This window comes from Asparagus officinalis, chromosome 5, assembly GCF_001876935.1.
Source record: "Asparagus officinalis chromosome 5, Aspof.V1, whole genome shotgun sequence".
NCBI lineage: Eukaryota > Viridiplantae > Streptophyta > Magnoliopsida > Asparagales > Asparagaceae > Asparagus > Asparagus officinalis.
The window spans coordinates 131,021,017-131,039,939 of record NC_033798.1 but is presented as its reverse complement, the minus strand read 5'-3'; the positions used below and the strand labels follow the sequence as shown (position 1 = coordinate 131,039,939).

Sequence of the window (18,923 nt, the reverse complement as noted above, 5' to 3'; positions counted from 1 at the left end):
CAGCAGCTGTAGTAATGCAAGATCAAGCTCTCGCTGCACTCGTTCTCAAGCGGCTCCTCTATGGACAGTTGAAGAAACACTGGTCCTGTTGAACGAGATTGCTGCTCTCGACGACGAATGGTTCACTGCCCTCTCTTCCTACCAGAGATGGAAGATGATCTCTGACAACTGTGTTTCCATGAAAGTCAACAGGTCTTCCAGCCAGTGCAAGAAAAGATGGGAATCCCTCCTCTCTGATTACAAGAAGATCACGATCTGGGAGGCCTCAATCTCTGCCTCTGCCTATGGACCCTATTGGTCTCTCAAACCCGGCAGGAGAAGGCAGCTTCGCCTTCCTTACTCCTTTGACCAGCAAGTGTTTTGCTCTGTGGATGCTGTCATCAAGGCACAAGAGGCTAGAATTGCTTCTTCAGCAACCGACACTGACTCAGAAGACCTTATAGGTTTGCACGAGGAGGATAAGAGCAGTGGTGGCTCCCAAGGCATGGTTGAGGCTGAGGCTAGTGATCCAGATTATATTATCAGTATGCCTGAGGCTAAGTGTCAAGCAAAAGAGGTTATCAGTAGGCTAGAGGCTGAGATGGCTGAAGCCGATGCCGATTTAGGTAGCTCAACTGAGTTGCTAGTCTCCTACAATTTGAATAATTATTTCCTTGCAAAATTTATTGCCACTTTAGTCATATCAATTGTTTCAATTCAATACGCCGTGTCTAAGTATTCCAAAGGGATATAATGGATAAATAGTCAAAGGTTAGCAGTTTGTTAGTCAAGTTAGTTACATAAATAGTCAAAGGTGTAGCAGTTTGTTAGTCAAGTTAGTTATAACTTCGAAGTGCTTCATAGGCAATGCTTCTTGCCAAATTGACTTTATAGGTTCTTAGGAAGTGACATGGATGCACTAATCATAGCACCTGGTTCAGCCGTCTCTTATTTAGTAACAAATGACGTCAATATGTTTATTTCTCTTAATGGTGGATATATGTTCCTTCAACACATACATTTGAAGTTGTAACATCAATCTTTCAACTTGCCCTCTGGTAACAAATGAGACTGAGGGGAGAAGAGTAGAAGCAAGTATTTGGATGCACATATGATAAACCACAAATAAAGCTCATCATGCTATTATGTCACAGATTCCGCTACTTTCAGCGTGCAACTGTTTATGCATCGTCTTTCAAAATGATTCTGAAGCTAGTCACTGTAATTTAATCTTGTATGCAGTGTAGAATCCTTGTATTCAGAGTTTGAAACTGATAGTATAAAACTATAACCCTCAATCTACATCACAAATTCACAACTTCAGAGCTAGGGTGTAATGGTTAGGGACTAGGGACTTTAACATGTATCAGAGCAACTCAGGTTCGAATCTTGTTGGCCATAAATTTAATGTAGATTAAAAAAAAGATTGTTACTGCAACGTGAACCCATGTTTTAGCCCATTAAAAAGATGCTCAACCTACGAGGGCATGTTAGAATATAAAACTATGACCCTCAATCCTCATCACAGCTTCGGAGTTTTTGTGTAATGGTTAAGACTTCAACATAAACTAATCAAAATTATAGGTTCATTAACTTCTATTTTCTGGGACTTATAGAGTGATCTTTCTGCATGATAGGAAACAAATAGATCTCTTGATAGGCTCATCTCTTTTTTCCCCTGTTATTTCTTCAAATTTCTCTTGAAAAATGCGTGTGGAAGAATGCAAGTAACTTACTATATGATTGTCCGTACGTGAATAAAAAAGAATTAGTTTTCAAGATTGTGTAAGCCTTTCTTATTTCAATCTTCTGACTGGTTCAAATATGATTTGTATCTAGCGAATTAGAGATGCAATTGTTTTAAGTGGACAATTGTTTAATTCTCATCTCTCACAATGATTGAATCATACTGTAATTTAAAATCCTGTACAATATTTTTAAAAACTAACCAACATAGAGGTTTATTAATTTCTGTTATCTGAGGCTTATAGTAAATTAGTAATACATATAAATGTTTTTTGTTGTCCATGGCTATTAGAGATGTAATCTTTCTCATAAACGGAAACAAATAAATCTCTCGCACGACTTCTCTTTCTTTCTAGTTTCTTTCTCCTAACTGGTCCAAATATGACTTCTCAATGCTCACCCTTGTTCTACTGTCTTTTTTGTTCTTAACTTTTAGGTCCAGAGAAAACAGGGACTGATACTACTAAAAATACAAATAAGGAACATGAGATAACTAATAAGCTGAAAGAAAATGCAAAGGAGATACACGCCATATTGAGAGGTGAGCTACCAGATAATGTCAACCGAGGTTGTGGACTGGTGGAATTGACGAAACGAAATGCTGCTGAGACTGAGTTCACAAGACGACAAGCTGACGAGCTTATCAAAGCATTTGGGGTGCTTGCTAGAACTCTCAATCAGTTCAAGGAGCTAATCAAGGATGGTGAATGCAAAGAAATCAGTCTCATGAGCCCAATGGCCTTGTGAGAGCAGTTCTTCTATAAATAGCCTATTTGTTAATTGGACTAAGTACAGTCTGCAAGGAGAATTTCTTGGTTAGAATATGAGCTCAAAAGCGCCTAATTCTCAGCATTTTCATGTGGGAGCTTGAATTTAGAGGTTGCCTTAAAAGTTCATTTTGGTGGCATAGTTTTACTAAATGGCAAGTTCTCCAAAGTAAGACAGCTAATCATTTTAATGTTGTTGCAGTTCTAACTTCTGGAAATGAGAGGTTCAATTTAAAAGAATCTGGTCTTGTTTGTCTTGCATTTCAATAGAAGTCTCTCGATGCTACTTTTGAAAGCTTACCTGGATGTATCTTCTTGTGCTTGGATGTTTTTGGCAACTTTGATTTTGAAACTTCAATATGTTTGTAGGTTGTGTTTAGGGTCAATTATGGATAGACATCAGAATTGCTGCCTTAATCAAAGGTTTGTTAGAATATGACAAACATCTTTCTGGGTGTTTAATCCTTGGTTAAAGGTGCAGATTCTGTTTTGATATTCCTTGTAGAGTAAACGAAGTTATAGCTTGAAGCCTCTAACCTGATATTATGAATGATTTGACAATGGCCTTCTAGAAATAAGAAGTTTTGAACATACTGAATAATTGCTTGATAACTGCAGGATATGGTATCTGAATCAACATTGGCGTTACAGACAAAGAACTTATTAAAGGATTATCTGTCATGATACTGTATATCTGGCACACTGTTCATGGACGTTAGCGAATAATTTTTCTTGTGTCCTCTGGGAGGTTATTTCCACTAGGTTCATATTTTTTTTGATGACTTAAATCTCATGTAACGGTATTTCTTTTCCCTTTCAAATCCAGCAAATAGATTAGAACGTAACTCCAACAACATTAGGATTCTCTTGTATCTAGGGCATGCATAATGCTCAATGTTGTTACTTAGATTGGCCGAAATGATATGTTTTCTGTAGCTGTGCTTGGTGGAAACAACCTCTAGTAAAAATGCAAGGAAAGGCAGTGTATGATAGACCAAAAATGGTCCTACCCTTCCTCAACCCTGCACATTATTGGAGCTTCTTGCTCCGGACTGCCCTCAACCCTGATTCAATGCATGTGCACACATACAAACACTCGTCACATACACAGACACGGTGTCAGGAGAACTTGAAGACATTGTGGTAGGACTTCAACTAATTTCTTATTTTCTATTGTCAGAATGGAAATCCATTGATTGTGGACACACAGTAGACGTTGATGCCTGAAGGTTCCTACTGTTGACCTTTCCGTTAAAAGATTGTCTATTTTGTTCTGGATGAAGTTTATGTGTGACAGTCCGTCCATGAATGCGGGAAATTTTCAACGTTGAGCAGCAAACATCTTCTTCGCAGATGGCTAGAGGTGTGTGCTCTTAAGTTTCTGCCCTAAGAACCTTCTTATTCTTCAGATGGTGCATTTTCAATTGATCTGTCTCTTTGATAGTTAATCTCTCTACTTAGAGAATTGTAGTCTAGAATTTATGAAAGAGTTCATGCAACTAAGGGTGCATGGTTATTTACAGTGTCATGTGATGCCAGAATCAAAGTGTTCAGTCAATGACTAATACTATATGTGCATGCATGTGCAGTTGTGTTTGTATCATGTGTGTGCTATTCTGTGTCCTAGTAATTTATGATGTGTGTATGTGTGTGCTTTAAGCATGTGCAAAATATTAAGGGTAGCAGAAACAAGAATTTTACAATGGACTTGGGCTCCTGTAGATGTACATCAAGAGATAAGACAGAATTGAGTGCACTCATAGGAGGTTAGAAGTTTCTCCTATTGATGATAGAATGAGGGAGAACCAATTTTGATGGCTTGTTTGTGTGCAATGGAGGCCACAAAATGCACCAGTTAGAAGAAGTGATGATGAGATTATAATTAATGGACCAAGGAGGACTAAAAGTAGGCCTAAGAGAACTTGGTTAGAAGCAATTAAGAAGGGTATGATGGTGGTCAACTTAATGAAGGTGATAATCCTAAACAGAAGTAAATCAAAGATTGGATATGTAGCCGGCCCCAAACATTTGGGATAAAGGTTTTGTTAATTGTTGTGTATGTATGTATTTTGGTGGAATAAAACCCAAGACCCATAGATATCTCATGTATGATGGATACTTAAAAGTTATAAGAACCATGAATCACGTGAACAGCTATAATCCCCGCTATCAATGCCTTATTACGAAACTAGGTAAATTATAAAATGCACTGCATTTACAAACCAGATAGAACTGCCTGTCAATTATACGTTCAGTTTTTTACTTCTTAGTTTCAGATACTTCTCTGTTTCAATTTTCGTTTGTCTAGGATATGTTGTAAATTTCATGATAAGTCAACGAGAGTATCTGGCACTTCAGTATGCGTACACCATCTCCTTTATGTCTACTTTATCAGGATATCCTTACAATGTACCTGGCATTTTAATGTTTACAAAAGTAGCCCTCTTTGTAGCATGTGCTCTTTTAGGTATTATTTGCAGATTTCGACATGAAAGAGGACACATGCTTTTCTTCTTTTAGATGCCATCCTCATGCAGGACTTGGATTTTTACAGAATCCTGCAAACTTTCTTCTTTTCTTCATGCTATGTTTATCCTCCTAGGCAGATGATTCATCATAATTCCGAAATATCTTGGAACATGATTCATTCCAAGGCTCGTTTTACAGCACTTCTCATCTCATACGACATGTATCATTACTCTCCTGCTAGTACCATTCTAATACCTTACTAACTTGCCTCAATGATTTCACTATGAATACTATCATAACTGCACGTCTGGGCAATGGGAGTGGGTGTGGGCCCCATTTTGCCCCTGAATTCTGCCACCAACTTTTTCCATCGAATGGCTCAGAACAGCCCATCACATGCTGGCGGTTTCTGAAGGCTTAAGTTATGATGGGGAAACATTTTTCTCTTTCATCTATGTTTTATCTTGTTTTTGAAAGCAGATTGATGTCATGTTTTTTGGAAGAAAAAACCTGTTGTGATTTTGCATATTTATGATCATGAAAGTAGGTAATTACTGATGAGATGCCTGGCGAGAATATAGTGTTCCTCCCACCAATGACTATATGCCAAAGTGATTGATTCATCCTCAAGCCGAAAAAATATAGATTTCATCTCATATTCGCTGCATTCAAATTGTAGGTGTTTTCAGCGGAGGTGCATAGTTCATGCAACAGACTTGGCTCAACGGTAGTTGTAATCTATCAAGTTCTTCTTTGTTTGACCAAATAACAATAGCTTAAGTTTGAACCATAATGGTGCTGATGCTCTTATACACGAATGTTATCAACTGCGGAAGTATTGGAATTCCATAGAAGATGCTTCCGATACTCTCCAAGAGCCCATATTGGGAATATATTCCTATACGATGCATAGTTCAACACCCCATTCTTGCCAAGGCTTCCCAGCATTTCCTGCCACAGATGGTCAATAAATTAGCAGATCACAGTTGAAAATTTTATTGGCCTCTAAAATTTGTTGTCAGGCAGTTTCTTGGCCTAGAAATTTGTTCAACTTTAATAGATCTTTTGTCTCCTAATATTTCCGGACCTCAAACAAATACGGTCAGGTTCCATCACTGTGTTTTCGTCTTAGTTTTCTTGTGGAATGTTGGCACTAAATATTCAAAAGAGCTTATATTTTCCAATCCAGGGCAGAGTCACTTAAGTTGTGCATTTCGTGCTCTGGTATGGTTTATTTAATAATATACTATTATAAGTTTGCCTTTCTTTAAATTTCTCTTTTGCTAGAACAAGAGCTCCGTGACCTTCAGTTGGGAGGATTAAGATAGAAGGAAATAGGAATCATATGTTAATTTCACAAGTATGTGCATTCAAATCATCATTTGGTCCAAGTTAGAAACATTAACTTGCCTAGGATTTAGGGTGAGTTATGAAGTACTGAAATGGTTGAGAAATCAGAATTATATGGTGAAGCTGTACCTTTTATACAGTCAATCTCCTAAAAATGATAGTTAAACTTATCTTAAAGATAGTTAATAGGAAATATTATCTAGTTAATAGGAAATATTATCTTCTTCCTGTGACGGTATACTGCATCTCATCCTTTGTTTTCCTTCGGATAGAGCTTTCCGCTTGCTGTTTACCAAAATTAGAAACATAATGGATGACACCCTAGCTAAGACACTGAAAGTATGAAATACTGAAGATGTGCGTATATGGTTTAACAGATGGTATCATGATCGTAGGAGATTTGGGTTCATGTGCTTCATTTATGGCATTTGTTTCTATGAATATAAGCTGTGCATAGGTACATGGAGGATAAGGAACAGGAAATTAATCAGTGTACTAAACTACTACTGGTGAAATTGCACTGTAGTCAGTTTACCTGTTGAGGGAAATCCCCGTTTTCTTGTTGCGTATTTATGAGGAATTTTGCTGCACGATGCAAAGGTGCAGGATCTCTGGCAACCTATTTTTCAATTTCGGTCATGAAAAAGCATTAGAATCTTCAAATAGCATTTCTTTGCACACGTGTTCCCGTAAAAATGAAATATTTATATGAGGGACTTAAGTTTTGGAGAACTGTGCTTTACTACAAAGATGTGTTCTCTTAACATTCACAACATGAATTTGTCTGCACGCATGGGAGATATTAACAAGATATATTAACAACCATGTGGGTTCTTTCTGTGCAATATTTGGGTATATCCTCTTGCTGTATACTGATGGTGAATAATATTTCTCTGTTTTCCCTGTGTTCATTCATATGTAATTCTTACATTATTTCATATTTTTACTTTGTTTTCATGTTGTTATTCCATGCTATTGGTTGCTGCGGTATATTGTTGGGACATGTCATCTTCTCTTTCTCTTTATCCTACATGTGGAAAACTGATACTGATATGTACCATAGTGACATGAACTGCTATATTTATTGTGGAAATTCAAATTAGGCAATTACCCAAAACTCATCTTTATCTCTTTGAATTTTCTGTTTTATCAAGAAATTTTGCATTGGTAACATTGTCCATCACCTCCAAGATTCCAGTCCTCATTGCAAATTATGTCAGGTAAACATGCCATGTGAACACGCTCTCCTACAACCACAATGCTGTTAATAATGGGGATAACTATCGAGTTAGTGTAACTTATTTTAATGATAGTTGAGATTTTCTAGTCTACTGTCTTCATCACGGACGAAAATCATGTGTACAAAGTAAAATTGAAAAGAAATTGCAATTTTGTCGTCGGTCAATGCATCATAAAGAATACAGAACTATAGAATTTTGATGCTACATTGAAAAGCTCTATTATTGTGAACCTTGAATAACCAAGACAGAACCGAAATGATAACATTTCATGTGTCGGGGTCAAGTTTGCTGGGGAAGCCATGTCCATCTGAAGCCAGATGCAAGTTGTCATCTTAACCACTGGTCCGCCATCAGCATCATCTGAATCTTTTCTCATCAACACTGATTTCTGCTAAGAAGCAACACTGATTTCTGCTAAGAAGCACAAATCAATTTTTTGAAGGAGTTCAAACTGATATAAACCCCTTATCGTTTCATCAGTGTTGTAAGAAGGTACTGCCTAGCTTGCCTAGGCTTAGGCGGTACCTAGGCTGCCACCTAGGTCTTGGGAGCACCTAGGTTGCGTGGACCGTTTACACAGACAACACCGTTAGGTCTTGGTCGTCAATTTTACATGGACAGCACCATTAGGTCTTGGTCTTCAATTTCTCTGCTGCAACCTCTATGTCGTCTGACCTCCTCCACTAACTATGAACACCTCCTCCACCTCCCCCGACTTTCGTAAACACTCCTCCGCCACCACTTAAACAAAGAAGGAAATCTACCAATGCAACTAGGCGCTAGGTGCCAGTCCAAAGCCTAGCACTGTCTAGTACTTTCTATAATATTGGCATTTATTAACAATTATTTTAATTAAAAAATTATAGAGAAACTGCCTAGGCCCTGCTAGGCTCCTATCTAGGTGCCGTGTCTAGCGCCAAAGCCGCCTAGCGCTTTCCATAACCTTGGGCTTCATGCCAAATTCCTCATTGAGGTGAGTGTGGCCAAGAAAGAATCAAGACAAAGAACCTTGAGAGCCTGTTTATATGTAGTGGCGGAGTAAAGTAAAATTTCAGATTGGTTTCAACTAAGTTGCTTGTTCCCGTTGTGTCAAGTGGAAGTTTCGTACATGCTGAAATTTTCTAAGGAAAGTTAGTTTGCAGAAAGAACCTGGAGGGTTGGATGGTTAGAGCTTGGCCTGACTGAATGTTTTCTTTGGTTAGGGTTAGGATTACACTAAGATGATTACGATGCTCATTTGCTCTCTTGTACACTTAAGGTATAGCAGTACCAAGTATTGGCATGGACGGTTGGGTTCTTTGTTGCACAGCTTATAGTTTTAGGAGCTGACTTTCTAGGACGAAGTTCATGATGCCAACGTCTTAGCTTCGATATATTTTTGAATTTTTTTTTACTTTGTGGTCTATATATATAGTCAATCAATTACTATGAAAAATTTTCTTAACAAAATGTTTAAATTGTTAATTTATGGATTACTCAAATATCCTCAAGTCGACTAGCCAGATAAATACTGGATTATAGAAAGGAAGTTCACTTCTTCCTTTTTACCTGCAGGAGATCCCTGGAACAATGATAAATCATTTGTCGAAGGGCTGCAATCTTACAGATGACTAGTCCTCTAGTAAGTTGGAGATATATCTCAAACTTTTGACTCGTATTGTTTACGTTTAAGGACAGCACTGGCTTGCAGTTGCAAAACTTTGGAAGTGTATTAACAATAGCAGAATTTGAGATAACAGGAGATCCATAGATAGATAGGTTGTTATGGGAATTTTTCTACCATTATCTACGTCACTAAGTCCATCTTTATACCATAAAACTTGTTTCTCTGAAAGTGTGCAGAACCATATGTTGCATTATATATGAGAGTTTTACGGAAGAATGTATGCCGCTGTCTGGAACTAACCTGGCCAGATTTCACAAGAGCTAGCATTGCCCATGCAGTATTTACGAGATGCGAGCAGTTACCATCTAGATTTGTATACACCTGTTTCAGAAGATGATTAGTGAAATTTGTGTCTTAAGCATTAATGGAAGAGACGTGTGTGCAAGTAAAATTCTGCTATGCTACTTCAAAGGCTCCTCCTATGATGCAGTTTTCTGCAATCAACTTGGAATTGAAGCTTTTTATATCTTTGAATGCCCAATTACGCTTAATATTGGGAAATTGGAGAGCCGAGAAAGATATGACCGAAGCTAGAGGGCAGGGCATTTAGGTCATTTTGTTATGAAGCTGACAGTTAAATCAGCCTCTTGTGAGCATGCAGTCTGGCAGTAGCAGCAGTATGACCCACCCACCTTTATAGCTCCTAAAGTTCCGACTATCTGTTATTTCACTGATGAAACAGAATCATGTTTGAAAATGGTCTACAAAATGAAATTGGAGGAGGAAGGGGTATGATCACAAATAAAGGATTAGATATCGTTTAAATTAATTATACGTGGGGGGTTGGCGATGGAACCTATCTATCTTTAATTACGTGTCGTGGAGCCGATGCCTACAAACAGGCTGGCTAGCTTCGGAGATTCTAGTTGTATTAAGGGTTTTTTTTTTATTATCATACTGATCAAATTGTGTCGTTTTAGACTCGGCACTAGTCAGATTATTCTCTTTTTTTTTCTTCAAATTAAGAAGCTTTGTCTCTCAAATTTCTCTTTTCCATAATATCGCATCTAGAGGAGATACGTAAAAGCCAACAAACAAACGTATCTGTTTTATTTAGTTGTAGTTGGCATTTCAAGTATTTACCTTGTTTTTTGATGAAAGATAGCTCTCCCCCCAACCACCGGATGCTAATTGCTTTGACAATAAAAAGTGGCAAGCTCTACGGATGCTGGAACTCGTGTCGTAGGTCTTCCCACTCGCTACAAGACCCTCCACTCCGAACCATGTGCCGTAAGTGTAGCATATTCCCCATGAACCATACCTGAGCAAATTTCAAGTTATGTTATGCGAAAACCAGTTTTTTTTTTTTATTTATTTATAAAAGACGCGTGACATCCAACTGAGCTGTATATATGGAGATGAGTCGTCTCTTAATTATTCCTACTCGTGCCTCTAAATTTCACTCAGGAAAAGACGCTCTGACTATTGTGATATATCTCATGCAAATGTAAGCTATATGTATAGTCAGAAAGACAGTCTATCTGCGTTTATTAAATATAATATCAATAGATCTAAGAAGCTGACCATGAACCATCGTCCTCTTGTTTATTTTCTATAAATTTCATTCCTCTTTGTATGCAACTTTCTACTTCTTCTGTTCGATATCCAGGGTAGATTTCCTTAAATAATGCCAATGCCTGTATGGCTGACGAAGTGCACTCGACATACCTGAAAAAGAAAATGCATGAGCTTTAACGAGTGTCTGAGATAATTATCTGCAAATGAAATCATCTTTGGTGCAAGATCTTACTGATACTCAAGAACAATGTCTGCAAAGAACTCCGAAGCATTGAAAAACTGGAAGGAAAAAAAAAACATATTCAGATGAATGAGTGGCCGGTACTTGAAGAAAATCTCCATGACTAGTAATACTTACTTGAAAATGTATCGAGGAACTATGCTACTGGTAAATATCATTTTGTCTAAGCTATTTATGGTACGGGAAACAAGAACATGCTGGGTGTAGTTCTGCTTTTCTCCAGTTATCCAACCAAAGCCTTTCATTTGTTCTTAGATTTTTTTTTCTTCTATGAAATAGTTTTTTTTTCCAATTCGGATCTAGTCAGGCTCATCTGTCGAATTATTATCAGCGAGTATGCTGGGCATGTAATATGCACCTAACTTATCTTTCCTGATTGCAACTCCTTAGCCTCTAGCCATTTGTGTGTAGTGTATCCGTTTTCAGATCGAAACACAGATTTGTGTTCATATTTTTTTCAAATTACAGGGTATTGATCAGCATCAGACCATATTATTTATATCCGTTTATACACCTGACTAAGACGAGGCTAATACACCCCTGACTAAGAAGAGGCTAAACCCACTATTATATCCTATTGAGTCAATCCTGGTCATAGGTGATGAGTGGGCACCAAAAAAGGGTGTGGGATTTTTAAAAAAAGCCCTATGTAAATGTAAAGGTCTCTAGAAAAATTTGTATGCACATCATCTGACATGAGAGCCTTCAGGAATATGACATGCAGACACGGACACATGGTTGAAATTTATGTGAAATATGTCCATGAAAATGCTGTTTATGTATTCAAATGCAAGCACCAGTCAGTTCATATATATTCTCACGCAAACAGTTTATCCTTTCCTTAGTATGAATCAGACGGGTGATTCAGACTCACCATTCTTCATGAGAAAATTCAAGGCTTTCATTATCTCTAAGCAATACGTCCTTTAGGATTTATAGTTTCATGCAATCTGTTTTGTCAATTGTCCATGGAATTTGTTTTAGCAAAATGACAACTAACCTTGTGCTTCAATATAGTCAGATAGCCTCAGTGGGTTGTTGACATAACATATGTTTTTATCGTCTTTTTTAGCCACCCAACATTTTATTCAAAATCGATTGATGTTCATATGCATCCAAGTTTGCTCCAGATGTCAAGAGGCAAATAGCCAAGTACGTCAAGCTAAGTATTTTCACAAATTCTGCCTACCTTTTTTAATATTCACCTAGAAATATTCAAGCATCCATTATTCTACAGAAAGCAAATCTCTCTAAATAATCATCAATGCTAAGGCAATCACACACAGGAATGCATGCTATGTGTTATCTTATAGTTATGTGGGTGAGCTTTTTAAGTTTTAACTATTCCGTGAAAGAGTTTTTATTTACAGTATATGAATAGAATGAAAGATGTTAAATTCTAGATCTTTTGCATGCAGTTACCTCTATCCACTGATATGTACGTGTTAACTCCCATGTAGAGAATCCCCCGTTCCTATTCTGCATTCAAGAACCAATGAGCTATAGAAGGGAAGAACTTCTCCAACACTTAAAACCAATGGACAAGATATTTGCGTGCGGATGCGTATGAGATAAATGGTTATCATATGTCATAAGTCGTATGAGAGGATTCTCTCATAGCTGAATCTCAGGCAATTGTGGTTACGAGGGTTCTTCTCATATGAGTGAATCCTCTCATCTGACAAGGATTCTCAATATTCTCAATGCACACACACATATTCACACATACGTTTGGTTGAGATTTAGTCACATCATTATGTATGAGAGAATCCTCTCATATGACAAGGACACCTCATATTCTCTATGCACGCACGCGCACATGACACACATACACACATATATACATGCAGTGGCGGATCCAGAAATTTTTTCTTGAGGGGCAAAAAAAAGTATCTTTTTACTGAAAGATAAAAATATAATATTATAAAAGATAGTACCTGATGGGAACGCACTCGGTGTATTTACTAGGTTTCTAATGTTGTAGTTTTGGATTTTTTGTGTTTGAGCCCATATGGCTTATATTGTTGGGAATTTAAATGAGCTTTTACTTTACAATGGGTAATTCAGTTCGGTATTAATTAGTGTTTAAGATAGGTTGGGGTCCTTTTTTTAAATTTTTTTTTTGGGGGGGGGATGTAGGGCAATATTGTAAACATTACATGAGCTTGCAGGTGAATTTTTAATTGTGAGGGGTGCAACTTCACCCTACTCATGTATCTATGTCCACCCCTGTGTACATCAGTACATGCACACACTTCCGTATATATATGCACGCACGCACGTACACACCCTCCAACTACACTCCGCTCGCATGCACACACGCGCACATATGCACATGAATGGAAATCTTGTTGCTCATTATTTACTTTTTGAATGTGATGAAGGTTAAACTTTCAGTACTAAGATTTTTTCTTGTTTCTCAAACATGAGCTTGATACCGTACTAACCTATGTTTAAGTCTTTATGGTAAAAACTTTGGTTTGATATTGCCTTTATGTCACATCAGCGCATGGAGAATATTCTGTTGCGCGCAGCGGAAATTTCGGCAGCACTTCGGCAGCACAACAAGAGAGTCAGGTCGCAATAAGAATTCTTGTTTCTCAAAGGGAACAAGAATCTGAAGCCTATATCCTATCAAAGTAGGATATTAGCTCTTCCTCTCGTCAGCTCTAGGACTGCGCGTCGAGGGACCCTAAAAGCTATTACAAATCACACAAAAGCAGTACAACCAATTTTAACGTGGTTCGGCAAATTGCCTACGTCCACGGGGCAAGGAGGGGGGAGATCTACTAATAGAGGGAGAGAATACAACTAGGGTTTACAATCACTCACAAACTAAACCCTCAAATAAACTCTCTCAAATCCCTCACAAACTCTCTCTACGAAAACACAAAATCTTTGCCTGAAAAAACCAAATCTCCTGCGCCGCCTCTGTTCCACAGCCGCACAAAAGCACGCCTCCAAATTGTTTTTCCCAGCCGCAAAGTAGAAAAGAAACAAATCCCTGCCTTACTCCTTCTGCACAAGCCGAAAAATAATTCTCCTTGCACACTCAAAACCCTAGGAACACTGTTCCTTTATATAGCCTTGTGATTATTCGGGTGGGCCGGCTCTTCACGCGTGATCCGGATCTTCACGCGGAAGTCCTCACTTGCCTTCGTGATTATTCGGGTGGGCCGGCTCTTCACGCGTGATCCGGATCTTCACGCGGAAGTCCTCACTTGCCTTCACGTGGGTGGACCCCACAACGTGTTCACAGCGTGATCCGGATCTTCACGCGGAAGTCCTCACTTGCCTTCACGTGGGTGGACCCCACAACGTGTTCACATATTCATGTTTCTATATTTAGAAAGTTAACTCCTTTTATCCTTTATTCTTGCGATCCTTTTGAACAGAAGACCATTAGTTTAAAGAAAAGAAGTTCAACAGTAACATTTACCAAGTAGTCATAAGAAATCCAGTGATTTCGTTGCTCTGGTCTGTCTTGAGATCTATTCTTTCAGAGGAGTTGTGCAAACGTAGGGCGTTTGTATCTTGTAATCCATATAGCTGTGTTCCATAATTGTCTAGAACTATATGATAATGTAGATGAAAATGGGAATCTGTTTCCTCACAAGGATCTCAATCTTCGGTAACATTTACCATTGTTCTTTTAAGATCGATAAAGGTTACCAGAGCCACAGTGGTGATGGATTAATTGCTATCTTACAGATAAGTGAAGGGAATATTGACACGGATTTAGTGTTGTGAATTGTGATATATAATAGAATCTTAATCAATTTTTTGTTACCATTTTAATATTCTTTTGACTTACCTGCAGAGAAAGAATAATGTTTAGGGCATTGTTTAATTGCTCGGTCGCCATTGGCTGTCCCACTATATTCGGTGAAATCCTTGATAATAGCAGTGCAGCCTATAAAAAGACGTGACGAGAAAAACGAAATGTTCAGTATCTTTGTGGAAAGGTTGAACTAATAGGTTTAAGTATCATATTATATTCCACCTTGAATGAAGAGAACAACTTTTTATTTGCTTCTTATTGCTGTAGTACTTACAGCATCTGATCAGATAATTAAGAGTGGCTAGTTATACTACCTTAAGAGCCTCAGCTGTGCAGTCAGATACTGGCCATCCATGATCTGGAATTGTGAAAGCCCACCCCCCTTTGGAGATGTGACGGTGCCGACGCCTGAAGTCGCCAGAAGGGTTCTCCAGAATCTGCAGATGAAAGCAATATCGTTAGTTAAGATCGTATTTTGCCTAGAATGAGAAGAATTAAACTTAATTAACTTGGGACCTGTGAGAGTTTTATGAATTCATGTGCTTTCATTAGAGTAGTCCCATATTCCTCTACAAGCATGCTCGACAAAATTGCTTGGACCGCAAGTACGGCATCCCATAGCTGACTTCCACAACCCTGCCAAAACAAGACAAGTAGGAGGGGCTTGTACGTTGATATTTTAGGAAACATTAATTAGGAGAGACGTGACGTGAGCGATGGAATTCTTAATTTGGTTTACTTTGAGGCTACGTACATCTTGACCATTCTTGATCGAAGATGTGGGATCACATTAATTAGCAACAAAATGACAGTTTCATGAACTCTGTCGAAACCTGTGTACTTTTAACTGGCTGTCGTCTATGGCAAAGAATTTGTGAAAAGGATACTGTTGGCATCAGCATCTTCTATTTTTCATAATGTGACTAATCCAGGTTAATTATGATACCAACTTTTTATGACCACGCAGGTATTCCTTTTTCCTTTCCTTAGAGAAGTTGGTTCCCAATGGCTTATTAACCACCGCTTCTTGCGGTGTTTATCTGTCTCTTGTGGTTTATTTGGAGCTAATCTGGCAGCTTTCTTTCCTGTACGTCTGTTATGAAGCTGTAAGGAAGGCATTGGTCTGCATTCCCTTAGCGTCTCGTTTGGTACGCGGGAATAGAATCAAGAGAGAATCGAAAGAAAGTAGGAATGGAATGCGCATTCTCATTCTCATGTTTAGGCGCATTTAGAGAATGAAACAGCAATGACAATCTTGTTCTCATTCTCATGTTTAGTATCATTTGTTCACAAGTAAGGATAAAATTTAATTTTCTAATAACGTCCTTACGTACAAATACACATAATTTTAAAAACATAAAAATATTCTAAAAATGACTAAATATTTTAGAAAATTAAGTTTATTTTTTCTTATAGAAATAATTTTTAGTTGATAGTTATATTTTGGCACACCGCATCAACAACAATTTCGGACTTTTGGCTTACTAATTGAAAAATAATTTTCATAAAAATTATTTTTGGTTATAAATAATTATAATTCCACCTTTCTAACTTCTAGTGCTACATGTCTATTACTTGTACGAGCAGCTAATGCTACTAGCATCTCTGTGCACAAACGTATACAATAGAGTGAATTCCATATTCTTGCTACATAATTTGACTGAATTCCATATGCATGCATGAAGAGAGAGATCGCGGAAGAAAACACTAAAATTTGAAGGATTAAAAAAACATGTTAACTTTTAGTCTGTATATAAAATTTTTATGAAATTTCAAATGCGCCTTTAACTTTTAAAAAACTGATTAGGAATGGAAAACATGTTAACCTAGAAAGTTTGAAGGAAATAGAAAACATGTTAACCTCGAATCAAAATATAAAGTTCCAATCTCATCAATTAAGCACATTATTTCTTGTTGTGAGTGCTTTGAAAAAATTACCGTAAAGATTAGGCATATATGCTTCAATGGAACTTCAAATTATACATCCATAGATAAACTATTTGCTAACCTAGTTGCCAATAGATTACGCAACCGAGTCGCCAAAAGATAAAAATTACTACAAAGATTAGGTAAAGATTAGCCACACATATATACATATTTTAAAAAAGAAATAATGGTCACCTAATCGAGTAGCGTCCAAGCGAAACGAGATTTTTTTCCTACTGCAGACGCGATGAAACTAGGGCAAAGTCGAACAAAGAATAACATTTTAATATTTTACATTTATTTGTATATTTGTATGAGCAGCTAATGATATTATTTCTATAGAAATACTTTTTCATATGAGAATTTATATCTATTCGTATTTTTTTAAGGAGGGTATAATCAAAAATTATTTGATTATTTTTATTCCCAATTAAGTGGAAATATCAATTCCTTATTAAATGGTTGGGAATGACAATTCTCACATAAAGTTGGAATTGATAAGAAGTGGGAATAGCAATTCTAGCGTATACATCATGGTTAGTACTCATGAATAAAGAGTTGGAATTGCATTCCCACGTACCAAACGAGGCGTAAGATCTTTGATGCTTTATGTGCTATACACATAGCGTTAGTGTCTAAATCTATCCTCTCTTTTTAAAAGTTGAATCAAATAAATTGATCTTTATTAATTTCGTTGTCATAGGAGATAATATCTTGGTTGCTTCTGCCTATGTTGGTACTCCCAAGCTGCCTACGTTGGTACTCCCAAGCTGCCTAAGTTGTCATAGGAGATAATTCTATATGTCATTAGCTTCTAGGAAACTTGAGTGGAAGACTGGAAGATGGAGCAAATGAGTCATATATATTGCAACGCACTTCTTCTCTACGTACCAATTGACAATATTGTTCAAATTAATACCTGGTTGTACTTCCATGCATCCATCCTTCTTGTTTCTTTCTTCCATCCCATATACCAACCTTCAGCCATCTAAAATCAATAATAACATAACTGATCGACCGTTGATTATTGTAATTTTCCCTTTCGAGTTCAGGAATCCTACAACTACGAAGTGGTGTTTTCTCTTTTCTACTACAACGATCGACTTCTTGCATGCGTGACAATTAATATCCGTGTCAGTTTCCATATATATCACATACTTCTTTGTTTTCTACTTAATTTGCACTCTTTTTGGTTCGAATATGTCAGTTAATCCGGTTTTATTTTTATTGACAAAATGTGTTTCGTGTACGAGCAATTAATGATGCTCGTTTTAGTAATTATCTATGGCGGGATGGATAAACCACTACTAAACCACACCACTAACAGAAAAAAAACTGAATTTGACAGGCTGCAGGATTTGTGTCTTGACCTGCATTTTCATGCCGTCCTCCGCGGTCCACAAATAATCAGGTATTCTCGCAAGATGGAGCTTAAATGAATCTGAACTTGGATCTTCCACCCAACAGCAGAGCATACATAAAACCTGCATGATCAAACAGATTATTATCTGTTAATAATATATATATTCCCTATGACAAATATTCGTTTTCCCCCCTTAGTTGTGAAGTTAATTACCTTTTGTGCAGCCCCAACACAAATATATACAGAGTTCTCATCTTCGTAGTGTATATACTCCATAATGGCTTGCAGAGCCCTCTCTCTCAATTTACAAAGAGGCCAGCGTCTCAGAAGTGGCTCACCAATTCTATGTAGGCATTCCCAAAGAACATCTTGTGCGAGAGGATGAGGGTAATAGAGGTCTTCCTGCAGCAGAGTCATGCAAAGCTTCAGTACTTGGAAAAAAAGAAAAAAAAAACTTAAAAATTTTCTGTCAACTTGTTAGTTAAAATTAAGCAGCACTTTTAAGAACGCATTCTCCCGTTTAATTTTTGATAAAAAGCCGCATGAGCTCTGTGCTAATGTAACGGAGAATACAAGACGTAGGCTGCTCAATATTAATTGTGCGATAAAGGCTTTGGTCACGCTGTTATGTTCCGGATAGACTGCCCATGCATGGTGCTTTAAGCATGCCATATTAACAAACATAGATCACATCCCGTGCGCAGATAAAAAGGCATCAAAGAGAGAAAGGTATGATGTTGATGATGATGATTTGGCGTCGTGGATCTGGAGGCGGTAGCGCGGAGGAAAAGGTATGATGGGCGGTTGGGGATCGAAAGGGAGGCGGAATTGACGATACGTACTGATGATGACGACGTTAGTTGATGGGAGGAGGGG

At 37.6% G+C, this 18,923-nt stretch overlaps 2 protein-coding genes across 6 annotated transcripts in view; one reads left to right on the top strand and one right to left on the bottom strand.

Annotated features, from left to right (window-relative positions):
* LOC109842639 (trihelix transcription factor ASR3) overlaps nt 1-2,782 on the top strand; it is a 5,299-nt gene extending 2,517 nt beyond the window's left edge. The window contains exons 2-3 of the mRNA XM_020411488.1: nt 4-605; nt 2,162-2,782. Of these exons, the coding sequence (XP_020267077.1) occupies nt 4-605; nt 2,162-2,472 (913 nt within the window). The 3' untranslated portion in view covers nt 2,473-2,782. The remainder of the gene's footprint in view (nt 1-3; nt 606-2,161) is intronic.
* The window catches only part of LOC109841410 (cycloartenol synthase-like), a 28,807-nt gene continuing 14,723 nt past the window's right edge, over nt 4,840-18,923 (bottom strand). For 3 of the 5 annotated variants that reach the window (XM_020410365.1, XM_020410366.1, XM_020410364.1), the window contains 12 exons: nt 18,261-18,449; nt 18,055-18,168; nt 15,275-15,394; nt 15,073-15,195; nt 14,792-14,890; nt 12,400-12,456; nt 10,969-11,015; nt 10,743-10,886; nt 10,302-10,479; nt 9,459-9,539; nt 6,847-6,930; nt 4,840-5,912 (listed from right to left, as the gene is read on the bottom strand). In XM_020410365.1, coding sequence (XP_020265954.1) covers nt 5,769-5,912; nt 6,847-6,930; nt 9,459-9,539; nt 10,302-10,479; nt 10,743-10,886; nt 10,969-11,015; nt 12,400-12,456; nt 14,792-14,890; nt 15,073-15,195; nt 15,275-15,394; nt 18,055-18,168; nt 18,261-18,449 — 1,380 coding nt within the window. In that variant the 3' untranslated portion in view covers nt 4,840-5,768. Of the gene's footprint in view, nt 5,913-6,842; nt 6,931-7,422; nt 7,559-9,458; nt 9,540-10,301; nt 10,480-10,742; nt 10,887-10,968; nt 11,016-12,399; nt 12,457-14,791; nt 14,891-15,072; nt 15,196-15,274; nt 15,395-18,054; nt 18,169-18,260; nt 18,450-18,923 lie in introns of those variants that run through there. The other 2 variants (XR_002247271.1, XM_020410367.1) reach the window with 2 other exon arrangements.